Here is a 25,316-nt window from a genome sequence, read left to right as displayed (position 1 = left end):
GTTGTGTTATGGATTTAGCCTTTTGATAGATCGCTCTGAATTCCAAAGATGCTGCATGCGTTTGGGTTGCACTGAGCGCAAAGCTCAGCAAAGTTGTGGCGGAGCGTTTCTGCCGACATCAGCTTGTCGGCCTTTGACCAGAAGATTAGTCTTAGCCTGACCTGCTTGATCAAAATGCAGCTCGATCAAAACGACAAACATCACCTTGCGAGCGGGCCGAATCTTTCGGTTGCGAAAATCGTTTGCAGAAAGGCTCGAACTCAACATTTTTGGCTTATTTATGTAAACGGAGTGAGAAGTTCAAATGGATTCCCCGTACAGTTTCGATTGGATTTTTAAAATTGTGCATCGTGCAATATGTTCATGATGTATATTTGTCTCGGACATGGATTAAGAGCAACAAAAAAGGAATTGGGAAAGAGCATAATTAACGAGAGCAACAAATGCAAAAAATATTGCGGTACAAGCGTTCTCTTCCACATCTACAGCGCAATGTATATTAATGACCAAATTCAATTGTGCATTTTCAAGTCCGATGTCGAAAAGAGGTGAAGCATGTGACGACGTTATCATGGTGCAATTCACTTCAGGTTTCCTCATTCGGCATCATTATCGTAGCTTGCACGACAACACGGACGACACCGACACTTCCAGGTCAATGACAAACGAGCCTGAGCTCATATTTGGTTTTCGCGTGCGTGCCCTAAAGTCTCATTACCTAGAGCTCATCCAATTGAAACGCCTTTTTCTCCATCTTTTGTTGTGCCATTTGGGAAACATTCAATATGCAAAGCAAGATTAAGCTGTTGAAATGTGGCTCAATCGGAGACGGGCTTCGGATATATTTGCTTGTGGGACTCGAACCAGCAAGCGCGCCGCCACCAGGAGCCATGTTAACGGAGATTTCTCCGAACCAATGCATGACGTCACCCCTGACTTTATCTGCAGCTGCAAAATAATTGAATTACAACGGTACCTGAACATCAAAATAGCAGTGAGTGGTAATCGCTAGAGCCAAATTGAAGGAGACAACAATGACGTTAATGCGTTGTAAGAGAGCACCATGTGATATATTTAATAGAAGTGTTTTGGGAGCAAACATCCGGCATCTCTTTTGAATATGCCGGTTGAGCTTTGCTCGGTGTGCTCCACTTTTGACGAATGAGATGACGAGAATGCGGGTATTGTACATGAAGGAAGTGGAATGGCCACTGCATACAAATCATTTTTAGTGATAGACCGATATGCTTTTTTTTCAAGGCCGATACCAATTATGAGTAATCATGGAGGCCGGTAACCGATATTTGAATTCCATAATTATTGAGTGAAAAAAAAAGGGGCAAATGGTGTCAAAATTTTGAAAAATAAAAACTCAAAAACGGCCTTTAAACACACATTTATTAAATAACGTTAGTGATTTACAACATGTTGAATCTTTTTTAGATCTTGGAAAATAGAACTTCACTTTAAAAGTCTAAGAAAAAGTGCAAGAAGCTCCCAGGCTCAGCTGCATGTCTTCTAGTTGAATGAAAACAAACATCTCTTTAAAGTATACTACGGCAAATATTTTCTGTTAGTTGTGAGTTGTAGTAGACTGACTGCACAAGGAAATAATCAATGCTTCTGCCAGCAGGGCCACCAGCACAGCAGAGAGAGCGAGAGAGAGAAGTGTACTGCAGCAAGCCAAAATAAACCATCTTTTAAAATATCGACCCGGCCAGTAATCGGTCCATCACTAATCCTTTTCTTACTTTACTTCTCAACAATAATTACTGTACTTATCAGCAGAGTGTTCTTTGTGTTATCAAAATCCGCTTTTACTTCAATTTGGAAATCCAAGCCAATGCAAAAGAAAGTGCTGCATCTTCACAGCCATTAGTTCATTGTCACAGTTATTTCTTTCCTTCTCACATTCAAGCGTCTTTCCGTTTTGGCCAGGATGCTCATCTCTCATGCGTTGTGGTTGTGTTTGCTCAGACGTTGGCATTCGTGTGCCAGTGAGTGGGAACAGTGGAACGGAGGAAGTGCCCTGGCTTACTGCCAGCTGTTTTGATGGCTCCAGATTGCCACGATGCTGGTCGGATGCAGCAGGCACCAGTAGGCAGTGGAGCTGTCAAAAAAATTAGCCCGGCTCTCACTTATCCGAGCGTGGTGTACCCCCCGGTGGCAAAGTACAGCAATTACATATGGTGTAGGAGGAGAACGACGACAACGCCGCTGCAGGAGCAGGAACTGGGGTTGGGGCTTGGAGGGTGAGGCATGAAGCTATTTGCCCTATTTTGAGACATTTTAATGAAGCGGACAAAGCAATTTGGTTCTTGCATCCTCCATTGTTAATCCAGTGGCTAATTAGCCCAAATATTTGTGGAAGGCCAAAGCAGGCTACCAGATGGCTCGTTGCAGGACATGCACATATTCCCTAATGAGATATGACAATCCGCATTGCCGAGTGCAGCAAACATCTGCATTGAATGTAGCGTTTTGAATCCGTGTGATTTGCAGTTAGATGCTTATGGTCGCACAGGTAAATTTACTAGTCTGGATTGCATAATTAATTCAAGGCATAGATGCAGCCATTTGAAATATGTATAAGTTAGCCAAAAAATAATTAACCTATTACGATGTTAAGCATACAGTATGAAAGCAATTGAGGCAAAATCTAAACTGGTGGTCCATGTATGACGGACAGTAATTGTTAGTCACTGATGCTTGAAGGCTGTTTAATCACAAATTCGAGACTGCTGGGCTCAGTGCCTTAAACGACCAACAATGTACGGATTGTTGTTTGGAAAACATGCAAGGTGTGAAGTTAGGAGCTTCAGTCGCGATGAATGAGAACATGTTGTCACATGCATTCGCCATTAACCCCAAACGACCTCTTTGTCCAAATGAACTTCCACTAGTTGCCTCTGTTAATAACTCCCAAGAGAATAGAGAGCATCAGCAAAATCTAGAGATTGGGGATTAACTTTTATAACATTAAAATGAGTGAGAATTCTCTTTCAAGAGTCCTCAAGGTTTGCAGAAACTGACTTCCCATTGTTGTGTCGATGTCATATATATTCCTGATAAAACATAAGATGAAAGTTCTGGAGACAGTGCGGCAACCTAGTTTGTGCGACAAACTAGGTTGCCGCACTGTGGCCAAATTTGTGCCAACAACTGTAAAGATATCCTACTGACTCTGGAGACAATCCGCAGGAATGCGGTCTGGCGTTTTGCAAAATTTGCTTTGTACATATTTAATCATGATCAGTCGACTTATTTGATTGAGCATGTTCCAGGAATGCTGGGCTAAAGACGACAACGTCTTTGAATTATTTATGGTCTCCTATTGTCATTTGCGCCGATTTACCCGGAACATATATTTCCCCAAAGCTTTTGGCAGTTGTTGCCCAGCAAAATGTAAATTGGATTGGACCTGGTGTCCCGCTACCTTGGCATGCACATCACAATCCTGTGACATGCAGCTGACAGCTCCCCTTCCTGCAGAGCCTCTTCTCCCGAGGGGGAGAATGGAAGGAAAAAAAAAAACAAAAAAACGGTGTAGCGTGTGCCATTCCTTCCCCTTGTTAGTATCAAAGCCTAATTTGTCACATCACACGGATGCAAACACATGCTGACTCGTCTGAACGGCACACACAACAATGCCATTCTGTTTTACATGAGGGGGAAACGACTGCTTGGTTTAGTTTGGTGGCTTCCATCTGTCCTGTGACAGTCTCCTGTTGGGCAAATTGACAGTCTCATTCCGCTCAATTTATTTACGAGGAAGGGCCACAAAAAACAACGGCACTTCACTATTGGATTTTTGAGTGATGCTCACTTTGAGTGGGGATGTGATTCCCTCGCATTGGACACGTTTGGACTTTTCTCAAAAAAGTGACGTCATGGTTGAAGTGATTAAAAACAACAATTTCATGCTTCCGGTCACAGATTGTTTATCTGAATAGCCACTTCTTTGCGGTAATCTCACTTTGTGAATGAAAAAAGCAAACAAGGCAGTTCTATAGCAAAGCCATTGCGTCAAATATTTTGGAATTTTATGTTCTTACATAAATTATTGACACCACGGTAGGAGAAATAATATACAGATACACACTTGGGCACTACGGAGTGTTGGACAAACGCGGCTCACGAGAGAGCTTCTCTTGAAAATTGCCTTGCAAGTGTATCTGCAATCAAATCCACACTTTTCCCTCCTTTTCACCATTGTGGGTAAAAAAGCAAAAATATATTGTTAGATTTTTAAACGGTCGCCGGGTAAGAATGCTCTGCCCGTGCCCTGTCACAAGTGATCACGTTCACTCCTTCAACGTGAGGCCTGAAGGCTCACTGCTGCCAACTCGTGATCTGATTGGTTATCGCAGCTGTCTATCAACTGTGGGAGCCCGTTCACTTACACAGCACAGACGCCCGCAGGGAAGAATCCCAAAGATCGGAGGAAAGGAAATGTGCTGCTGGTATTGTCAAATCTGCCTGGCAACACAAGCTAGCTGAATTCTGATTGGATAAAAACTCTTACCTAAAAATACAGCGTAATATGACATAAATGTGAATAGTAATGAGAGAGAGAGAGAGAATAAAAATCAAATATATTATCAAATTAATTTTCATAATTATTCTCCCAAATATGATCAGGATTTTGACCAGCAGAGAAGGCCCTGAAGGCCTTGACCGCCCACCACCACTAAAGAGAATACATCAAAGGCCCAAGTATGAGAACTTTTTAACTCCGTACTTTCCACCAATTTCCAAATGCTGCTCTGTGCTGTGTCAGCCTGTTAGGAAGCAGCGTGACTCGTTTGTCACACACCTCTGTCATCTACAGGGTACCCCAGGAGGGGCGTGGAGAAATTGGATTTGGGTGAGGAATGCGACTGAGTCACTCCGGAAGGAATGGAAGTGACATGTGACTTTGTGCGACTGGGGAAGTGGTGATGAGGTGGCGTGTGGGACAGTGATACCCTCTCACCCCCAAACTCTCCATCTCCCTCCCCTTTGAAATTTCTGGCTCAGCACTGGAAGAGCAATAATGGCTTTGTTATTGGGTTGCGCTTTCGTTACATTCTCGGAAATGCTGTTACAATTTCCTGCCGGCGTTAAACAATCTTCCTGGCATCTCTCCAGGCATGCTTTGAGCAGACGCTCAATATTTAAGGTCCACGGACAAACAAAGATCATGTTGATCTTAATATATTTTGCCTCAATCGATGTTCGGATGCCGTTTGTCGCGGTGACGCGCAAAACGCGGATGCAAGGCTTTCGTCACTTTGTATCGATTTATCTTTCCTTTCCTACGCTCATTCAAGGAATGCGATCCTTTCCTAGCAGGTTTTGTATATGCTTCCCTTTTTCCATAATGGTTTGTTTTCACCCACAGGAACAAATGTGTCAGAATATCAATACCTTTTCAAGCGTTGTGTCTGTTTGGACACCATTTTTTTGAGACAGTGAGTAATCGTGAGCAATGGCAATCTTTTATCGTGCGTTGTGAGTCACAAATGTCTTTCGAAGCACAACGGCCGCTCGCCTACGGCTGAGTGGCACATGTGGAGGACCACGTTCTTATTCATGTTTCAACTCGACAGTGCTCTGCACAAGTAAACAACGGTTGCTTCCTTGACATCGCTTTCATCAAGCTGTTGTTGAACAAAATGCTATGATGAAAGACAAAATGGATGACAGCAATACTGGTCAGAAAATCACAGCGACACAGGGCAGTGAATTTTTATTATTCTTTTACAAAGAAAAAAAAAATAGGTTGATCAAAATGCAGCCATTTCTGCCAAATGGACTCAAAAACTGGGCAAGATCTCGAATCACTGCCATCTACTGGCGGTTGTGCATCAGTTTATTTTTTTCCAAGTTTGATCGCTACATTTTGTATCACTGATCTTTGATTTCTTTTTTGCCTCTCTCTTTTAATCCATTTGCAGAGGCGACGGTCCTCAGCTACGATGGCAGCAAGTTTATGAAGGTCCAGCTGCCAGTGGTGATGCACACGGAAGCCGAAGATGTTTCAATGCGCTTCCGATCCCAGCGAGCCTACGGCATCCTAATCGCCACCACCTCCCGGGACTCGGCCGACACCCTGCGTCTGGAGCTGGAGAGCGGCCGCGTCCGGCTCACTGTCAATTTAGGTAGCAACCCAAGCGTGTATCCTCAATGCCGCAGCAAAGTCATGCGTCAAATTGAGCTAAATTACGCCTGACAACTCTTTCAAATGCACTGCTCCGCCACCACATGCGCTGAACTTCACACACATACCATTATTATTCCACATTCACATTCTTGAATAGACGGAGATGGTGTAAAGCTTTCAATGGCAAGCGTCTGCGGCTCTCTGCTTACTGCCACTTGAACTCACAGCTGCCTTTGCCCAGCAAGGAAATGCTCGCCACTCATTCCTTCGACATATTTCTCATTGGCGTGTTTGTCTGAGACCCATTAATGGTGCTGTTGCTACCCTAGTTTTTTTTCATGGTGTATTTGCATGTTATATCTAATTCACAAATATATGTATATATATATATGAGAGAGAGAGAGAGAGAGAGAGAGAGAATATAAATTCAAAGACAAAGTAGTCAAATCAATAAAATTCCAAAAATCTACCTCATGACAAAAAAAGTGGCAAAAACAGGCTACTTCCGCCACTCCTCCCACCAAACGGATAAAATAACAATAAGCATGTATCAGCTATCAGGTGGCCGACTTTTATGCCCCCTCTTTAAAAATCGGCGCATTTCCTGTAGGGCAGGCAAGTGTTGGTCTCGGGCTGTTTGCTCCCACTTTTCTGCTGCGGTTGACAACACACGACAGGCAGGGCCAGAAAATAAGGCAGGGAGGGGGTTTTCCAACTGGGTCACCTATCACAGCGCACAACATGAGCTGAGCTTTTTGCAACCAGGGAGGTAAAAAGGAAAAGTAAGATAAAGCCTGTGTGCCCGCGGCTTACTGTAAGTCAGTCATGAAAGTTGACAACTGGAGCTTCTGTGGTAGAATTAAGACCACAATCCAGCACGCTGGAAAAAGGAAGTACAAAAATCTGCTTTCTTCTTTTGTACGCTTTTGTCGTTTACGGTTTTAAGAACAACTCCATTGTTACCTTCAACTCCAGTCATTGCCGTAGAAATTGACTTGTACTATCCGGTGTTCATTATATTGAGGTAGAAATCCAAGATTATGGTCATATGAATGTGCTGTAATAAAATAATTGAAATCTATTTCAGTCTTGCTTTACGTGTAGATCATTTTTAGTATTGTACCGCATTTTATGATCAGGTAGTAATTATAGACATAGCTGCCTGGCTGGCCCTGTCTGACTCTGACCAAAATTCCATGCTCTCATATTTAATGCAAATCCAAATAACCCACCAAAAATTACAAAAAACATAAAAATCATACATGTTTATATTCCGTATGAATTTCTGATGTTTTTATTAGTTTTGGGATGATCCCAGAAACCATAATTTTGCTCCTCTGTCATGACGACTGCAGCACTTTAGCGGTCATGTTGTTGCTGGGGGCCATGGGTGAGAGCATCAGAGGACGGTCAGCGTCCGTGTGTTTGTCCCCAGAGAGGTGGACTGTAAACTTTACTGATGTCTGCAGCTGCAATGTTGAAAGATGAATTTATCTCTCATCTATTCTTCCCCATCTAGATTGTGTCAGGATAAACTGTACCTCCAGTAAGTTACTGCTCACATTCATTTCTTCTATATGGCTTCTTCTATTACTGTACTTCTCTCGGCATCCGTGTACTAGAGTCCTGGTTATATAGCAGCCTTGTTTTATAAAGGATATATTATTTATTTTCTGCAGCCACTATAAATGGCATCCTCTTAAGATGTATCTGACTTGCATTTTGCATTTGCAATTATTAGACTTGTAATGAAAGAAAACCATGCCGTATTTTGTTCATTTACTTGTATTGATTTTTCTAGTGATATTTAACACTACCCCAGAAAAAAGGAATCAGTAATATTTCAGTTATATTAGACATGTATGAGGTTCTTTCTTTTTTTTTCGTTTCCTTTGAATCCAATATGACAAGCTGGTTGTTAATTGATGAGGCCATGCATGGCACACATACAGGAAATACAGAGTGTGGTTTTATTATTCTCATTAACTTGCCTCACGGAGCAGAAAGAAATATTTGAAGACGGAAGGTGCAAGAATAGATCATTGCCCAGTTTGTGTGCGCTTTTGTGAGTGCGTGTGTGCGTTTGTGCGTGCGTGCGTGTGTGCGTGCGTGTGTTCCAACATAGAAGTCACATCGCAATGTTTTAAATGATAAATATCCCTGATATTTATCATTCAAGAACAATCATGAATAAGTTATTACATGTTTGGAGTCATAATGTATGACCTCTCTTCCTGTCTAATGATTCCAAGAGATATAAAGTGATCCCTCGTTTATCGCTGGAGTTACGTTCCAAAAATAACCCGTAATAAGTGAAATCCGTGAAGGAGTCAGCTTTATTTTTTGTATTATTTAACAATGCATTTGATATGATGCATTGTTGTGGTTTGTTTGCGCGTGTCGATGGGAAGTTGTGGTCCTGCAGTGCCATCTTGTGGCATTCTTGAGTTCGTTTAAGCGTGTGATTTCTTCTTCTCTCATTTTTTTTTTTTGTTATTCTACTTCCGGGTTGCTTCACTTCGAGACGTGTGCTCATATGTTGACAGAAGATCGGTAAAAAAAAGCCACCTATATTAACACACACACTATGTATAGAGAATGAATTTGATTGTTTTGGGAAAGATTTGACATTGTGATTTTTCGTTATTTTACATTGTCCGTAGCTCAGAATCTCGATGTTTATCCCAAGCTAAGGTAAGATAGGTGACTGTCAGAACAGTTAACAAGCACCCTTGGAGAGAGGAATGAGGTACGGTAGTGTATAAAATGTTCAATATATTAAAAATGTAAATTATTAGTTGGATGGCATGTTGAGATGGTGTCATTTGATTCATTTCATTCCTTTGTATTGAGCTGAAAGGAGCGTGTTGGATACATGATTGATACGTGAATTATTTGTGTGTTTTTGTGTTTATTATTGTGTTTTTTTTGTCGTTGTTGTTCTGTAGTTTTCACTGTGCAGAATGCTGAACATGCTTGTTCAGAGATGGAAGATTATCGACACCCATTTAAAATTCTTTGCGGGGCCGCTACCCATGGCACAATACACTGCAAAAAAAAAATCCGCTAAGCCGCGATAGCTGAAGCGCGATATAGCGAGGGATCGCTGTACTGTACATGCTATCAGTCTCCTAGATAATAATGAATGAACTTAAACCTGAGCCAGTCGCCACAAATACTACACAGAGGTTTAATACGCTTTAATTCAGTTACTCGTATTCCGAAGGTCATGATGAGGAGGGAGGCCTTACACAACAAATGTTGCATCATGTGAAGTGACCTCTAGACATGCCTCTGTGAGCCAGCCGCTCTTAACACCTTTCTAAATGCTAAATAGCATTGTTCATGCCTCCTGGATGCGTCCCTTGTTTGCGTATGCAAATGACAAGCTCAAAGCTCTAATTCCCCATTTCAACGCTTTAAAAGGTCATTCTTGGTTTATGACGAGACTCGGAAGGTGTAATGTGTGCACACAAAACCCGGGTAATTATTTAATTGCAATATTATGACTGGTATTTTTTGTTTTGTATTTTTTTTAATACAAAACCAAATTATAATTTAATATTGTAACTGTTGCCATACACTGACGGTTTAAATAAGACAATATTCCTTATGGATTATGTGCACAAACAAAAAAAAATATATTTTTCATAATGGCTACTAAAAGGGAAATAACTGTTTAAATATATAAAGTGGAAATTGAAGTCTTGGGAGATAACCATGTTTATTGAGTTCATGTCAAATTCATTCCTTTTCTCTGTTTATTATATTTACTGATATTTCCGTCCTTTTCTTTCCCCAACTTGTTAATTAATGTGCCGTGTCAGGCGCTGCGGTTCTGGTCAGCTTGGTGGTTGAGAAAAAAAATCCGTAGCAACCGAAAGAACACATCACTGTCAATTAGAGGCCGAGGCTCCCTGGGGCTGCCGAGAGCTGTCTGAAGAAAACACTGCCACTTTGACTTACGTAAACACTCAAAACGTGGACCAAGCGGTAACAAACTAAAACACGAGCTTAAATTCTCTTGCTACAGACGGTATCCTGCTTCCTTGCTACCAACAGCAGGAGAAATATTAAGTTTCAGAATTTCATCATATTATGTGTGTAGTTGGATGTCGCTCCGGCCTTCCTGTGTGGATTTTGCGTGTTCTCCCCGTGCCTGCGTGGCTTTTCTCCGGGTACTCCGGTTTCCTCCCAAATATGCATGGTAGATTGATTGGACTCTCTAAAATTGTCCCTAAGTGCGAGCGTGAGCGCGGACGGTCGTTCATCTTTGTGTGCCCTGCGATTGGCTGGCAACCCGTTCAGGGTGTGCCCCGCCTACTGCTCGATGACGCCTATGATAGGCTCCAGTACGCCCGCGACCCTCGTGAGGAGAAGCAGATGAGAAAATGGATGAAGTTTCATTGAAAAGGGGATGAAATGAATTCTCAAAGGCAGCTTATTGTTTGTTCTGTCTTGATTCACATGCCTGATTCGTGAAAACAAACGTACCAAATTTCCAACCAGACTTTGGTGTCATAAACTTAATTTGCAATTTCTTTAATGAGTACGTTTTCATTGAGAAGAAATGAATGGACTGGTCGGCGCCGTTTCTCAAAGTTTGCGCGATGGAATGGCTTCACAATGCAATTTAACATTTATCAGACAAGTAGGTGGCCTGGTGTGGCCCACTAAGCTTTCTTCGCCACAAGCCCAGACTTTGATGTCTTCTTTTGACAGTAATCCAGCGGCTGCCGATCGGTCAGTCTCTTTCCTCCACCTGAGCGAGTTGCAATGTCGGGCCGGGGCGGCACCAGCGTCTGGCTTGTCATTTTGCCAACCCGACTTGATTGACCGGATATTCACATGCTCGCTTGCTGCCCTTGTGCCATACTTCTCTGCTGTTCCCTTGGGCACGGAAGTCAACGAGGCGGCAAGAGATCGCTGCGGGTCCATCACAGCAGATAGATGACCATAAGTGAGGATTCTCGGTGGCTGGATGCCGCACACGCATTGGCCTTAAATATCAGTCTCACAACCGCACAGTAAGTAAGGCAGTTGGACGCAGGGAGGGAATTGGGCTGTAATGTAAATTGGCCTCTTGGCCCGCTTCCTTTTTTTCTCCCCTTGGAGAGCAGCACCAAGGGCAGAAAGATGGAAGACAACGATCAAGTCCACTTTCAAGTCCTACTCTATTCCATTATTTCATATCTCTGGCCCTTAATCCCTCTCCGGTTCCAATCCTGCCCGTGTGTTTAGTGCTTACAAAGCAGAACCGGGCCTCTAAGATCGAATGTGTCCCAGAATTTTGGCATCCTCGCATTTGCATATGCATTGCATCAGGGCTTTAAAACTTGCTGAAAACGAGAGCATAAATAGCCAGAAAGGAGTTGAAGAGAATGAACCTGGCACCTATCTAAAATAAGCCTCACAGTGGGCAGAGCCTGGAGAATTAATTCTGTCACAATGGGATATTGTCATCGGCGTGTTTGCTTGTGTGGGCACAGCAGGAGAACACTGGAGTGGCATCTACAGTATATGAATTCCAAGATCTTCACGGCGGTTGTACGCGTCTCTCGTCAGAGCAATTCAGAGATTGGCGTGATTTGTGAGTGGTAATTGCGGAGAGGCTTCTTGCAGGATTTTTAATTGTCCTGCAGTTTGCAGTGTTGCTCTCATTTATCCAATTTTAAATTAGGTTATGCTCGAGGTGTTTGCCACCTTGAATCTATGTAACCTCTCATTTACAGCCTGCCTGATGGCAGTCACATAGTTCAAGCGATATTATAATGCCAGTTTTCAGGATTCGCTGAAGGCTCGAATCAGACCACTGCGGTTTAAATTCATGTCAGTTTAATCACATCATGGTTACACGACTTTCACGTTCAATCAGCATGCATCAAACATCAGATACCCAAGGCTGTGTTTCCCCAAAAATATGTTCTCACAATTACTACCGGATGAATGTCTTGAAAATAGAACCACACGCTGTATTTTCACGTTTTTTCATTGACAACAACGTTGATTTTGCTCTACATTTTCCAGTCTTCAATCTTGTACAATGTCTTACATCGTTATTGAACTAAAATGCCCCATTAATACATTTACTATATAGAATTTATGAGCCAATTAAAAATAGGAGTGCAAGGAAAAGCCCAGTTGGTGAGGTGCAATACTTCATGATGGTCATCTGCTGCCATCTACTGGCGAGATGGAAATTGCTTGTCCTGTCTTCAGCGACATTTGTCACTATTTCTGGAGTTTACTTAAAACCACAAACAGGGCAGATTTACAACTGAATAGTTATTAAAATATGGCTTCTCGATTACATCCTCTGTCCTTGTTTAAAATGTGAGTTTTTTTTTCGAATATTTTTTTTCCGTTTTGGTTTGATGGCGAAGCAAAGTGCAAGTTAGAGTAATGTTTTTTTTTAAAAAAAATTTTATGGACCATTAACGATGTCAACCTTCCTGTTTTCTGCATTTTCTGAAAAAAAAAAATCACTCTGTCCCCTTTTGTCTTTTTCTTCTACCTTCTTTACTATTTTCTCGAAGGATTTCTGTCCTGTGTGTGTTTGTTAACCATTTTCGGAATGTCCTGCAGGCAAAGGTCCAGAGACTATTTTTGCGGGTCAGAATCTGAACGATAATGAGTGGCACACAGTACGTGTCTTCAGGAGGGGAAAGAGTTTGACACTGACCGTAGACGATCTGACACCAGTGGAAGGTACTTCTTCACCAGCATCCCTGTGGGGAAGACAAAAAAAAAATAGATTTGCATTTGGTGAATAAATATGTTTCACCTGGAAATGTGAAATTCATTTTTCCATTTGACAAACCCAAAATAATCATACTAATCATTTTTTTCCTATGCAGACTTATAAATGTAATTTATTAGAATTCTCTTCTAGTAGAATTGTAGGTACCAAACTAAAAGAGAAATCACCATCCTTTACGTGTCCTTACTTCTGCATATATTGTAGCTGCTTTGCTTTTCCCGTTTGTGCGATCAAAGGTCAAATGGCCGGTGACCACACCCAACTGGAGTTCCACAACATTGAGACAGGCATCGTGACGGAGAAGCGCTTCATGTCCATGGTGCCGTCCAATTTCATCGGTCACCTACAAAGCCTGTCCTTCAACGGCATGGCCTACATTGACTTGTGTAAAAATGGCGACATCGACTACTGCGAGCTCAACGCCATGATCGGCTTCAAGAACATCATCGCCGATCCTGTCACCTTTAAGTCACGCTCCAGCTACGTGACCCTCACGGCGCTGCAGGCTTACTACTCCATGCACCTTTTCTTTCAGTTTAAGACCACCTCTTCCGATGGCCTCATCCTTTATAACAGTGGGGATGGCAATGACTTCATTGTGGTGGAGCTGGTCAAAGGGTAAGTTGGCGCTGTGGAAAGTAAAATCACATTCTGTTTTGCATCATGTTCTTAGAGGTGCATTCGTTTCACAATGCAGCCGTGATTGTATTTGCATTTTATTGTGGTTTAGAAACGCATTTGATCACGATGAGAGCTGTTTCTAATATTTCACTAAGCTGATTCAATTGAAGCAAACTGTTAGGGAACTCTCTGTGTGTTGCAGTCCAGTTCTATGCCACAGCATCTTAAATACATATTCGTGTGTTGATCCCAAATATATTTGTGATTTTTTTTTTTGATGCCCAAGATGTTTTTTTTAAATACATAACTCTCATATTTTTGTGTTCTATAAACAAAAGAACCACTGATTAATTTTAAAACGTTTTTCCACCATTAACATGTATAGCATGCACAACTCAATTGGAAAAAAAATATATTTTCAAGAGAGAAGTCAAAACAAACTGAGATAATGTGGATGCAAAAGTCTGCACACCCCTTTATATCTTTGGATGTGGTCAGAATGTAGCAATTCGACCACATCTTCTAATCTGTTTGGAAGTGTCTTTTGCAAAATGTAGCTCGGCTTGTATGCGTTTTTTTGTACCACGTATGAAGAAGACGGGAAATTGTTGTCCCTTAAAAAAAAAATGAAAGGGACGGACGTGCTTTGTCCAACCTTTTTAAAAATCTTCTCATCCTTCGTTCCCTGTCCCAAAAATGGGCGTCCGTGTGGACTGTTCCATCCCAGCGATGGAATGCCCATCTCTGGTAATGTTATTTTGTGAACATGATAGATGAGTATACTGTATGCCACATAACTACTGGAAAAAGTTGTATTTTTATTTATTATTTGACTTGGCATTTGAAGGGTGCATAGAGACTTTTTATATCGACTGTATCTGAAATGTATTTAGGTCCTAAACCTTGTTTATTCCTCCCCATATTCCCCCCCGAGCAATTTAATTTGTCTTTTGGCAAATATGAGAATCTAAATGTTTACGTCTCTGCATGCTCATATAAAAATGAATATCTTTCTATGGAAGTATTCAGACCTTGCAACAGTTTCACGAGTAAATCAAATTCCTGACAGATTTTATATTACTAAAAGACTTCAAATTAAGTTCTTATCACCTTTGCGCCTTAATTGTTACTTTGAGTTTTGGCCATTAGTCTTCTTTTTAATCCTCACAATGGCACACAAGGAGCAAACATAAAAGGAATCAACTAGTGAGAGTTCATTTCTTCATGCTCAAATGCCGCCTATAGAATGACCTCCTTTCGAGTAAGGCCTGAAGTGATGCATACTATTCAGCTGGCGGGAATATTAAAAAGTCATACATTTTAATTAAATGCAGCGCATAGACCAACTTCAAAACACCGAATTAAAGACCCGTTTGTTCATTCCAGCCCAGAGCCTTTGGTAATCCTGCAGACTGACAATTATTTTTGCTATTTTTGTGCAGCTGCACTAGCTAATACTTCAAAAGATAAATAAAAGGTACAAATGCATTCCAGGAACATGAAAACATTTGCTCCATTTTTGTGGGGAGAGGTTAATAGCAAATGACAAAAGTTTATTGTGCTGTTTTATTGTCAAATGTAATTTTCTGTTTCTGCTCAACACAGCTGACGCCTTACATTGTTTGATTTTAGATACCTGCACTATGTGTCAGACCTGGGAAACGGAGCCCATTTGATTAAAGGCAACTCCAACAGGCCCCTCAATGACAACAACTGGCACAGTGTGATCATCTCCAGAGATGCCAACAACCTCCACACAGTCAAGATTGATACCAAGATTACCACCCAGACCACCACAGGGGCCAAAAATCTGGATTTAAAGGGTATACGGTCCACCGCACTTTGTGTGAACATCATATTGTGCATTATGACAGTTGAACAAAAGCAAAAATAATATCAATTTAGTTTACATTTGTGTGTATGAATTCCCTGTATACACAAACACATTTTCGTTTTTCTAAATCATTTTATTTTTTGTTTTATTCCGTTTACGAAAATGTGTTCGTTTGAGGTGTTTCGGTAGTTTTCTTGGACTAGAATAACCTTGCTGCCATCTCACAATAGCAAAGCTGCTTTTTTTCCTCCATATTTTATAATGCAATGTCATTTTTGTCCACGAGGGGTCAGTATTGTAATTTTCTCTTCTTATTATTCAGGTAACCTTTATATTGGTGGAGTGACCAAGGAGATGTACAAGGAACTGCCCAAACTGGTGCATGCCAAGGAGGGCTTTCAAGGTTGTTTGGCTTCAGTGGATCTGAATGGCCGCCTCCCTGACCTCATGTCAGATGCATTGGACTGTGTGGGACAAATCGAAAGGGGATGTGAAGGTGAGGTTTGAGTTCAATTGTGTTTTGAGCTGATAGCTTTTCATGTCAGCAGATCTATACGTCTGCAGCATTTGTAGTGAAATTGTTCATTTTATTTGTATTTTTGACTTTGCACTGCAATGCCCAACTGATTCATTTCTTCCAAATAAAAGCCACGCAACTATTAAATGATGAGTATCTTAAGTCAAACATAAAATTAGTAGTTTAGGTCACTTTATTTTTACCTGGTTTTTAACTCTACTGTTGCTTTAAAAAAAAAAAAATAAATAAATAAAAAAAAAACATTTCTATTACATTTATGTAAAGTGAACATAGAATGGAAAATGAGTATGTGGAGCACACTGAAATAAAAGAAAAAAATATATATTCGAAATGAATGAACGTTGGCAAGTCTTTTTATTTTAACGAGAGATGTCTCAAAAAAGTTCTTGGACAGCTATCACAAAAGATTTTTAGAACCAAACTTCATGTTTTCCCTCTCAATGTGGGCCAGAAGATAAGCCAGCATGTCTCCAGAGAGCTCCTGTGGCGTTTTCTTTGTTCAGTGCGTAAGAAGAGCCGGGCGGTGTGGCTGGACAAGTCGCGGCTGCTTCACCATAACAGTCAAACATTATCCGACAATTCCTGGCCGAGAAGAAGTTTGCCATCTTGAAGCAACCTCCCTACTCGCTTCACCTAGTGCTGTTTCTTTCTGAACATTTTCACTGAACATATTATATTTTTTCCCATTCAGTATTCCCATTTTGTCAATACGCTTGGATTTTATGATGTGAATGTCACATGACATGACGACCGTATGTAATGCATCAAATGTAAGCAATGCCACTTTGCCGTGGACAGTTGTTAATTTCATTTGGTCGTAATTGGATTATTCCCTGAGCCGTATTTGTAGCCATTTTCCAATTCCTGTGCACACGTTCACTGGATGTGAGAGTTTGCCAGAAGCAAGCATTGCGAATTATGGATGAACCTTTTGTTGCATGCCTGATTAGCATGAAGACCGCATCCAAAGATAATACTGTATTGGATTTACTTTTCAGCAGCATCAGTCACCGACTTTAATTTCACGATTCATCCACCCGCCTCAATTGAGTTTACAAGTTGTGATCTTTTAATGGTTCAACATTCCAAATGCAATCAAATTCGGCACCGTGCGTGGTTGTGTCGTCGTCTCTGTGCCACACAGATTCAATGATCAGCGTTTGCGCTTGTTTGATTGGCTGTTCCAGCGCGGGTAGTCGTTATTTTTCTCACGACATCGCTGATGTCATTGGAATGATTTTAGTCTTCTGCTTCAATCATCTTTAGACACACACACACACTCTCCCTGCCTTCCACCGTCAGTTTTTCAGTTTTTCCACCTGCCATCCTTCTGTTTTACTAACAGCTGCTATACTTTGCCTCTTTCTCCTCTACTTTTTGCTGACAAAAGTTGCATTGACGAAAGCTGATTTGCAAGATTTGCAAGGTAGATACAGAAGATTTCTCTAATACGGCGTGTGATATCCTTCCCCCTTTTTTTTTTATTTTTTTATTTTATTTATTTTTTTTATTGACAATGCCTCCCCGCCCCCACAAGGCTCACATATTCCAGATGACTGGCACCTTCCACATTCACCTTCCCGTCGTAAATCTCGGGCTTTAGTACCGATGAACTCCAAAGATTATCACCGCTTTAAACATTTAAATTTTAATTTCCTGTACTCATTTTAAACTCATTCTACACGCTGCTGCTTTTGTTCCACTCTACACGGAGAACAAGACCAAACACCGGCAGGCATGCATGGAGGAAATTCACAGTGATTGTCTTTTATATAAATCAACGAGTCTCACTTTTCATCGTGCCTCGCACTATATGTGATTTATGAATATGTCCAATTTAAGACTATCGGGCTTATGTCTGCTGAATATGTTAAAAAAAAAAGGTTGTCCTTTTATGCAGTGGATGGAAATATAAAAAACTAAAATGGATGGATGAAACTGAAATATGCCAAATATGCACTTTGTGTGTCGATACAGTTAATGAGTTTTTGTACGTGTCACTTTTGCAGAAGGATATTTAATGTCATGTTTGTGACATTTTCACTGTAGTGTGAAATAAGACAAGCAATGTGAGTTGTAATTGTCTCGATGCTCAGGTCCCAGCACCACCTGCCAGGAAGACTCCTGCGCCAACCAGGGAGTGTGTCTTCAACAGTGGGAGGGCTTCAGCTGTGACTGCAGCATGACGACGTTCGGTGGACCGCTGTGTAATGACGGTAGGAGTCCGGAAATCCTTCAAGTCTGTTCGGGTGTTTTTATTGTTTTTTTTTGTTTTTACTGCAGGCATGCGGAGTTAAAAAAAAAAAAGATGCTATTGCAGTCTCTGGTTGCGTTTCTAGTCCTGTCATCCCATCACTTTACATCTCAACTGTTTCAGCCAAGACAAGCTGAGTGTCCCACATTTCAGTGTATTTTTTTATGTCAACAGCTGAGATATTCTTTAACATAATGATGTCACACCACAATGAAAGATCATGATTGGTTTCTGACTGCAAGTTCCATGTGTGTATTCTTGACACTCGCCGGATAAATTGCAGAGATTGTCGACCGGGTTAGCTGTAAATCATCACTTTCTTCCAGACATCAGTTTGTCGTCACCTTGACGTAGGGCAGAGAAACCTTTCCCCAACCCAGTGTAGAAAATGGATGGATGGAGAAACATGTCAGAGTTTAAAAGTTGTACTGTAAAACTGTAATGTTCATTTGAAGGACTGCTTGTTTAAAAGGATCTGGGTCATTTCAACATTTTATGAGTCCCCATTATCTTTTGTACCGCTTAACACCGTCGGGTGAACAGCTACGGAGGTAGAACAACAACCGGGCATTCTGTAGGCGCGACCTGAATGAAAGAACACAGCATAAGCAAAAGTAATCATGAACTCCTCGTGGCTTTTCTTTGTGCATTAAAGGGGGGCGGGGCAGACAGGTGACAATATATTCCATTTGGACTAAAAGACTCTGCCTGCTGAGCCTTGTTACTGCAGCCAGACGCGTTGTTCCTGCAGACCTAATAAAACAATATCCGGGCCCAAGGGGATGCAATATCCAGTACGCACAAATTCTTTCCTAGAACGCTGACCGACTTGAGTCGGTGGAATAAAGATGCGAGTCAGCTTCTCTTTGCCCAGAAATTGTGAGTGTGAGAAATGGAGCTGAAGTTTTATCTGTGTTGATGGATTGTCATGGGGATGCGATGGCGGCGAGAGAAGAAAAATGAGAAAGCGCTCGGGCACAATGGAGTTATTTACTTTTGTTTGAAAGAGCGAGCCATTTAGAACACTGTGAATGGCTGTATAGCAAAAGTTACATGTGGAGTTTAATGATTTATCCCAAATGTAGCCGGAATATGTTGCCTCCTGCCTCCAGATCATTTATTAGCATGCAATTGGATTGCTGCCTAGAGTTGGAACAGCATAACATCATAATCCTACTCAAGCTGTGCGATTAATTACGCTATCGATGCCAGCGTGAATTTACAACACCTTTTAGCATTTACGGCTTCTCTGTGATGTAAAGCGTGATATACAGCTTGCTTTTTGGGGATATTTGGAGTTGCGACAGATAAATGTATCAGCATTCGTCTTTGAGAAACGGGGACAATATTAAAATACACCAGGCCTGAGAGATCAGACAAACTTTGTTGAATAGAAATGAAAAAAATAAATAAAAATCACATCAAATGTTTGCATACTTATAAGCCTGACATCGGTTTTCTTCGATATGATTTATATTTGTGGGTAGAATCTGAATCCGAATCGGAATGCACTTTATTGTCATTATACTCGGTGTAAAACGAGATTAGAGGGCTCCCCTCTCCAGTCCAAATATAAATAATAAAAATAATAATAAATAGGATAAATTTAAAAAAAAAGAAAAAAAAAGGTTAGAGGTTTGTACATATTTAGTCATCAACACTGAACCACAAAAACAAACAAACAAAAAAAAAACCCAATGGAATATCCGTCAAAAGGAACAATGCGGTCAAAAACTTAATATTTTCTGTTGCTGGTCTTTTCTGTTACTCTGGGCTTTTGAAACGTGTTTAAAAGAAGCCATCGTTTGTGTGAGTGCGCATGTGCGTGCGTGCGTGCATCATTGGCACGTGAGAGGGCTAAATGTCCCGTCTAGACCTCCTTCGGGAGTTGGCCTGCAGTGGTCGAGTGTCTGAAGGTAATGTTTAAAGACAAGCAGAATGGTGTTTGCTATTGAGCTTAAGTGGGTCGCCAAAAGGGCCAGTGAGTCAAGCCTGCATGAGCTTCACGCAACTTTTGCCATGCTTGGTTGCTCATTCACCCCTTCGTGGATTCCGACCTATTACAGCCATGTCAATATTGTCGCAAAAATGGAGGGAGTGCGCTCATATCGCCATTGGACTTGCCCAAGGGGCAACCATCGGACTTACTCGGCGGCTTTCTAATGTGGTTGACCCACTACTACTCCAATTTCCTGTCATCATGGCATTATTATTACGGATCCACAAAATGATCAGATCGCAAGGATCTAATAGTGATGCGAATGAACCAAAATGACAGCTACGGCCCTCCACGAAGACGTTTGCTCATTAGTAATTTCGTGAGTTGAAAGGCCTCAAAGTGGGCCCTCCTGACCCACTGATTGATTTAGCACTCATGTAATAATGTTGTAACGACTTTATAGTCTTGAGCAGTCCTGCCTTCAAAAGTCAATATGTTGTTAAGAGTAAAGTAGGTCACTTGGGTTTCATTGAAGATGTAGATAAAGACAAGCAAGTGCTCACCCGAGCGAGCGTGCAAGCAATCGAGCGCTCAATAAAATACAGTGGATGGATTAAAGCACTTTAGTTTGTTTCAAGGGGATGACCGGGGCGGCTCTGAGGCCGAGGGGGGCGTTGAGGCACTTGAGTCTGCTGTCACAACAAAAGTGGCATTCTCTTTGCCGTGGATGTGGCCCCATTTGATTGCATAGACCGGAACATATTTGGACTCGGTGTGGATTGAACGCTTGCCCTGCTTTTTAACATAGAAGATTTTGCTTCCTCTCTTTTGCACCTGTAACCTCATTTGCCTCCGCCCATGCCTGCAAGAAATACAACCCAGCATCCTTCATTAGATTTTTAACTGTTGTTTCGGGTCTCGTCATTTCATAGGAGTATAATGAATCTTGTCGAGTTTGTCTGATTAATATTTAGTTAGCTTGTTACCGAAACAATAATGTGGAAGGCGCCGGGCCTTATTATTGGTTTCATCAACTCTATTACCCTCACCTCACACCTCAACTCCAAATACGTTGTCACAACACAGCACAATCATTTTCAATTATTTCCTCCTGCTGATGGAGATCCTCCATTTCAACGGGTATCCGTGTCGGATCGGTGACCCAAACTGCTGGCATAGAAACCGAACCTGTTTAAGATGACCTAGCAAATATTTAAAAATAACACTTTTGAATTAGGATAAAGCACAGCAGCTTGAATTAATTGCGCAAAATGAATGTGCTCTTTTGTGGTGCCGTCATTAACGTCTCACTGTTTTTTTGGGGTTGGATTTTGGATGTGTTCTTTTCCAGAACTCAGAATTGTGCGCTGGTGACTAACATCATCAATAAATATGCGGTTGTTTGAGCACTACCCGGACCAATTAAGATGTTGCCAGACAATGTGTTTAACTGCCCCGCTGGGTGTTACACATCATATTTCACATTTCTGTCAATTAAAACATCTCACTAAGCGAGTAAGTGTTGCAAAAAACGGCACCGGTGTGGCTTTGCCGTACGTGGATATTGTGTTTGGCGCAATTGCACTTTTAAATTAAATATGATCTGTTTTATTGACTTTATTGGTCAGGAGGACGAGGACGAAACAACGTAATAAATGTTCACTTTGTGTAAGTTGACAATCAAGCCATTTTCTTGCCGCTAATTCTGACAGAAGCGCTTTGGAGACATAAAGTTTACGTTTGAAACGTGACGTCATTCCCCTAACGCTACAAAAAGCATTATTTATTTATTTTTTTCAATAATGACAAAAATATTTCAGAAAAAAAATATATTGTTGAGTAGGTCAGCAAGTTTAGCACGTCTGCCTCACACCTTTCCGGATGTGTACATTTCGGCTTAAAAACATCTCCAAAGCCAATGAAACAAGCTCTTTAGTGAACAGCAAAGAGGAAACCCCGTCACCCCCCCCCCCCCTTTTTGGCCCTTGGACCTTTCATTCCAAGCACTCAGAGGGATTAAACCAAAGCTATACCTCTCTTTCTCCGTAATAGAAAAGTCAGCTCAAACCTTCGAGAGCCTCCTTGACTTCCCTGCCGTCTCTTATGTTTTTCATTCATGGCGGATAGACTTCACACGAGCTGGCAGATGCGATCACAATTCACGTGCACCGATGTCGCTGTCTTGATGTGGCGATTTAAGTAAGAGCTTGCTTGCTTAATATGGTCTCAGCATACTCTCGGCCACCCTCAAGCATCCTGGCACAGCATATTTCGCTGGATGCTTCTCACTCTCTGGAGTTGGGGTGAGGTTGAAGAGGGGGAGCTATTAACCTTGCTTAGAACCGTGATTCCCGACCAGTGCCGTAAGAGATCATCAGGTGAGCTGCGGGAAAGTAGTCCTTTACAGTTCATTGGTCCCCCCAAAAATATTTTGAATGGTTTTTTTTCAGCCATCCATGCCAGCAACAACATATAAGAACAGGCAAAATTTAAAAATAAGTGTCAGGAGGTACATAATTATTTTTTTATTTCGCTGTGTTCCTGGTGCTCCCCCCCCCACCAATTTGAAATTTAATAAAGGTTAGGAAAGAGTGGCTTGGCGAGTTCTTGGTCCATAAATGTCAGGTGTGAACGTGCAGTAAGCCTATCTTGAAAAGTATCCAAAATATACAGTACCACATGCCTTAAAATAATTCCTGCTGGTCTGAGTCCGGCCTCCAGAATATGTAAGCAACACTGCACTTTTCCCAGATGTGTTATCTTGCTACCCTCTAATCACGCATACAACACTTTTCACTTTTCTCGACTGCACAACGATCGTACTGTATATTTATGCGCAGCTATTTATAAGAGCACCGCATCTCAGTCTTTACCAGAAAATCTTTTTTTTTTTTTTTTTTGTTTCAAGACAAAGGCACAGCAGTTGTTCTTGCATAACGGCAAGGTACATTCCTAACGCAAATTTCACAACCTCTACATTGTGCATTCCTACCTTTTTAGTTGAGCCGTGTGACATGTTGAGTTTGCCACTGCTTGGGCAAAGTGAATCATATTTGTGGCCTGTGCTCCAGATATGAAGTTCAATGGAATTGAAATTGAAGAGCATGAGACGCGGAGAGAAGCGCTCATATAATATAAAACTGCACATCTGAAGGAGTCTCTTTTCATAGAATACTCGTTGAAATGAGACATATTCAAGTACTGAGTCTGTCCATTGTTCTAGTTAATACCGTTTCTTTGACAAAGAAACTATGTTCTCCTTAAGTGGGAGGCGGCCCGTCCTTGACCTGTTTAAGATGGTGAACTCTGAGAAGAGAAGTGATGGAGCGGGCTTTCGGCAGAGACAGATAGACACAGACGGACAGAGCGCAGCGCCTCGGCAGCCCACTGCATCTCGGGAACTGTCAGACAAGATAGAGGGAAAGCCTCCAGAAAGCTGACGACCTACGACCCCTATCTCTCTCACTGACAGTCAGGATTTAGTTTATGCATTTGCGGACGCATCTACACACGCGCTTAGCAACAGACACGAGCGAGCGGGACGTACTGATGCAGACATGCAACTCTAACCTCCATTTGCATTTATGTGCAAGGTTGTTTTCATGTTATCTCTTAAGTACAGGCTCAATATGTATTTAAATGGATTTAGGAAATGATTAACGCTCTTGTATTGTCGCTTATGCATAACTGGGGGAAATCGGCGATATTTTGTGGACATAAGGTCAAAGGTCATCCCTTGAATATAGATTTTTATTTTTTTTGACAATGACCAAACATTCTGGACTAAATATTATCAACTTTCTTTTAAGTCTACCATATATTGTCAGGCATTTCCTCAAGTGTACTGTCCCATACTGCTATGGTCGGATAATGTAATGAGGAGTGAAAAGGTACCGTTGCTCCGATTGAAGTTATCCCGAGACATCCAACTGTCTGCTAAACCTTACACTCGGGTGTGTCTGTCAACTGAATGAATTTAATCCCATGAGTGTCAACTTTCTGACCAATTCCCATCAAGAGACCTTGTTGCGATTTGAATCCGCGTTTTGCTCTGAAAATGAAGCCATTAAACCTCTGTGCATTGCAATTTGCTTTTGTAACCGTAAATAAACATTACGTCCCATTAGACCGCTATTTTTTTATTTCTTTTTTCAGGTTCATTGATGCAGGACTCGCCGCATGCATAATGAACAGCGTTTTCAACGGCACTGCCTTGACGTTTGCTCATATTGTAGCTCGTGTACGTGTGCCGTGCAATTTAGAATTTGAATGTTCCCTATTGACAACGGTTGTCACGGCTGTGATGATAACTGCAGCTGATGTACATTTGGAATTGAAACTGAGCAAGCTGATGGCCTGCTTGTGCAAGTCCAAAGCGACAACTTTCATTCTGAGTCTGAGATGTAGAGTCGCACTCCTTTCAACAGCCAATCCAAACACACTCGCTCCCTAGACTTGAGTTGAAATACTCCGCACATTAAATTAAAATGTGTCAAAAATACATTTTATTAACTTGTTCACACCTTATCGTGCTGCATATGCTCACTGCTGTCCAGATGTTCCTGGCGCCACAGATGTTTCTGTGGCTAACACAAACGAGCCACTGCATCGCACAGCAGGTACATCGAGGAGACGCTTGGCTCGGCTTTTATGCTTGAGCAACTTGAGTCGACAGTGGCCACATAGAAATGAAGCTACGCCTGCTTAAAAGAGGTTATGCTCCATTACGTCCCATTTCACCCCTGGTTGCGATCAAGTAGGGCGCTTGTTTGTCCGCATTAGTGCTTTTGTTTGTGTGCGCCGTGCGTGATTATCTTTCTATAGGTTTAATTCTACGGGATTAACGAATGTGGCTCAGTGATGGTCAGGCACGCTTTTCTGCAGCCTGCTATTCTTCCCAGAGCATTGCTTCCTGGTGGAAAACTGTTCTTTATGTGTAGAGAAACTACGGGCTCATTTATTTATTCATTTGTTTTTTTTATTCAACCTTCCTCGGTCGTCACTCCTCATTTTACATGCTAGCTCCTCCTACCTGATATTTCATCGAGGAGAGTTGGAGAAACTATTGTTTGTAGAAGAGACGATTGGTCCACAATGTTTTCATTTTACGTATCAGTTGTCACAATGGCGGAATCATTACTGTCAATATTATGTAGTCAAACATAACCAATACTGCAACTCCAACATTTAAGACATGTTGAACATCAAATGACCATACAGGTCCG

General features: G+C 41.6%; 1 protein-coding gene across 17 annotated transcripts in view; it reads left to right on the top strand.

The window, feature by feature from the left end:
- LOC148329801 (neurexin-1a-like) overlaps window positions 1-25,316 on the top strand; it is a 176,122-nt gene that overhangs the window by 73,431 nt on the left and 77,375 nt on the right. For 15 of the 17 annotated variants that reach the window (XM_088305569.1, XM_088305565.1, XM_088305560.1 and 12 more), the window contains 7 exons: window positions 5,940-6,143; window positions 7,665-7,691; window positions 12,731-12,853; window positions 13,142-13,523; window positions 15,159-15,349; window positions 15,683-15,856; window positions 17,995-18,114. In XM_088305569.1, the coding sequence (XP_088161695.1) occupies window positions 5,940-6,143; window positions 7,665-7,691; window positions 12,731-12,853; window positions 13,142-13,523; window positions 15,159-15,349; window positions 15,683-15,856; window positions 17,995-18,114 (1,221 nt within the window). The remainder of the gene's footprint in view (window positions 1-5,939; window positions 6,144-7,664; window positions 7,692-12,730; window positions 12,854-13,141; window positions 13,524-15,158; window positions 15,350-15,682; window positions 15,857-17,994; window positions 18,115-25,316) is intronic. The other 2 variants (XM_088305571.1, XM_088305559.1) reach the window with 1 other exon arrangement.

The sequence above is a fragment of the Idiotropiscis lumnitzeri genome, chromosome 9, assembly GCF_059441095.1.
Source record: "Idiotropiscis lumnitzeri isolate Australia: NSW breed Sydney's pygmy pipehorse chromosome 9, RoL_Ilum_1.0, whole genome shotgun sequence".
NCBI classification, from domain to species: domain Eukaryota; kingdom Metazoa; phylum Chordata; class Actinopteri; order Syngnathiformes; family Syngnathidae; genus Idiotropiscis; species Idiotropiscis lumnitzeri.
The sequence above is the reverse complement of the archived record's forward strand: the minus strand, read 5'-3'. Positions and strand labels throughout refer to the sequence as shown.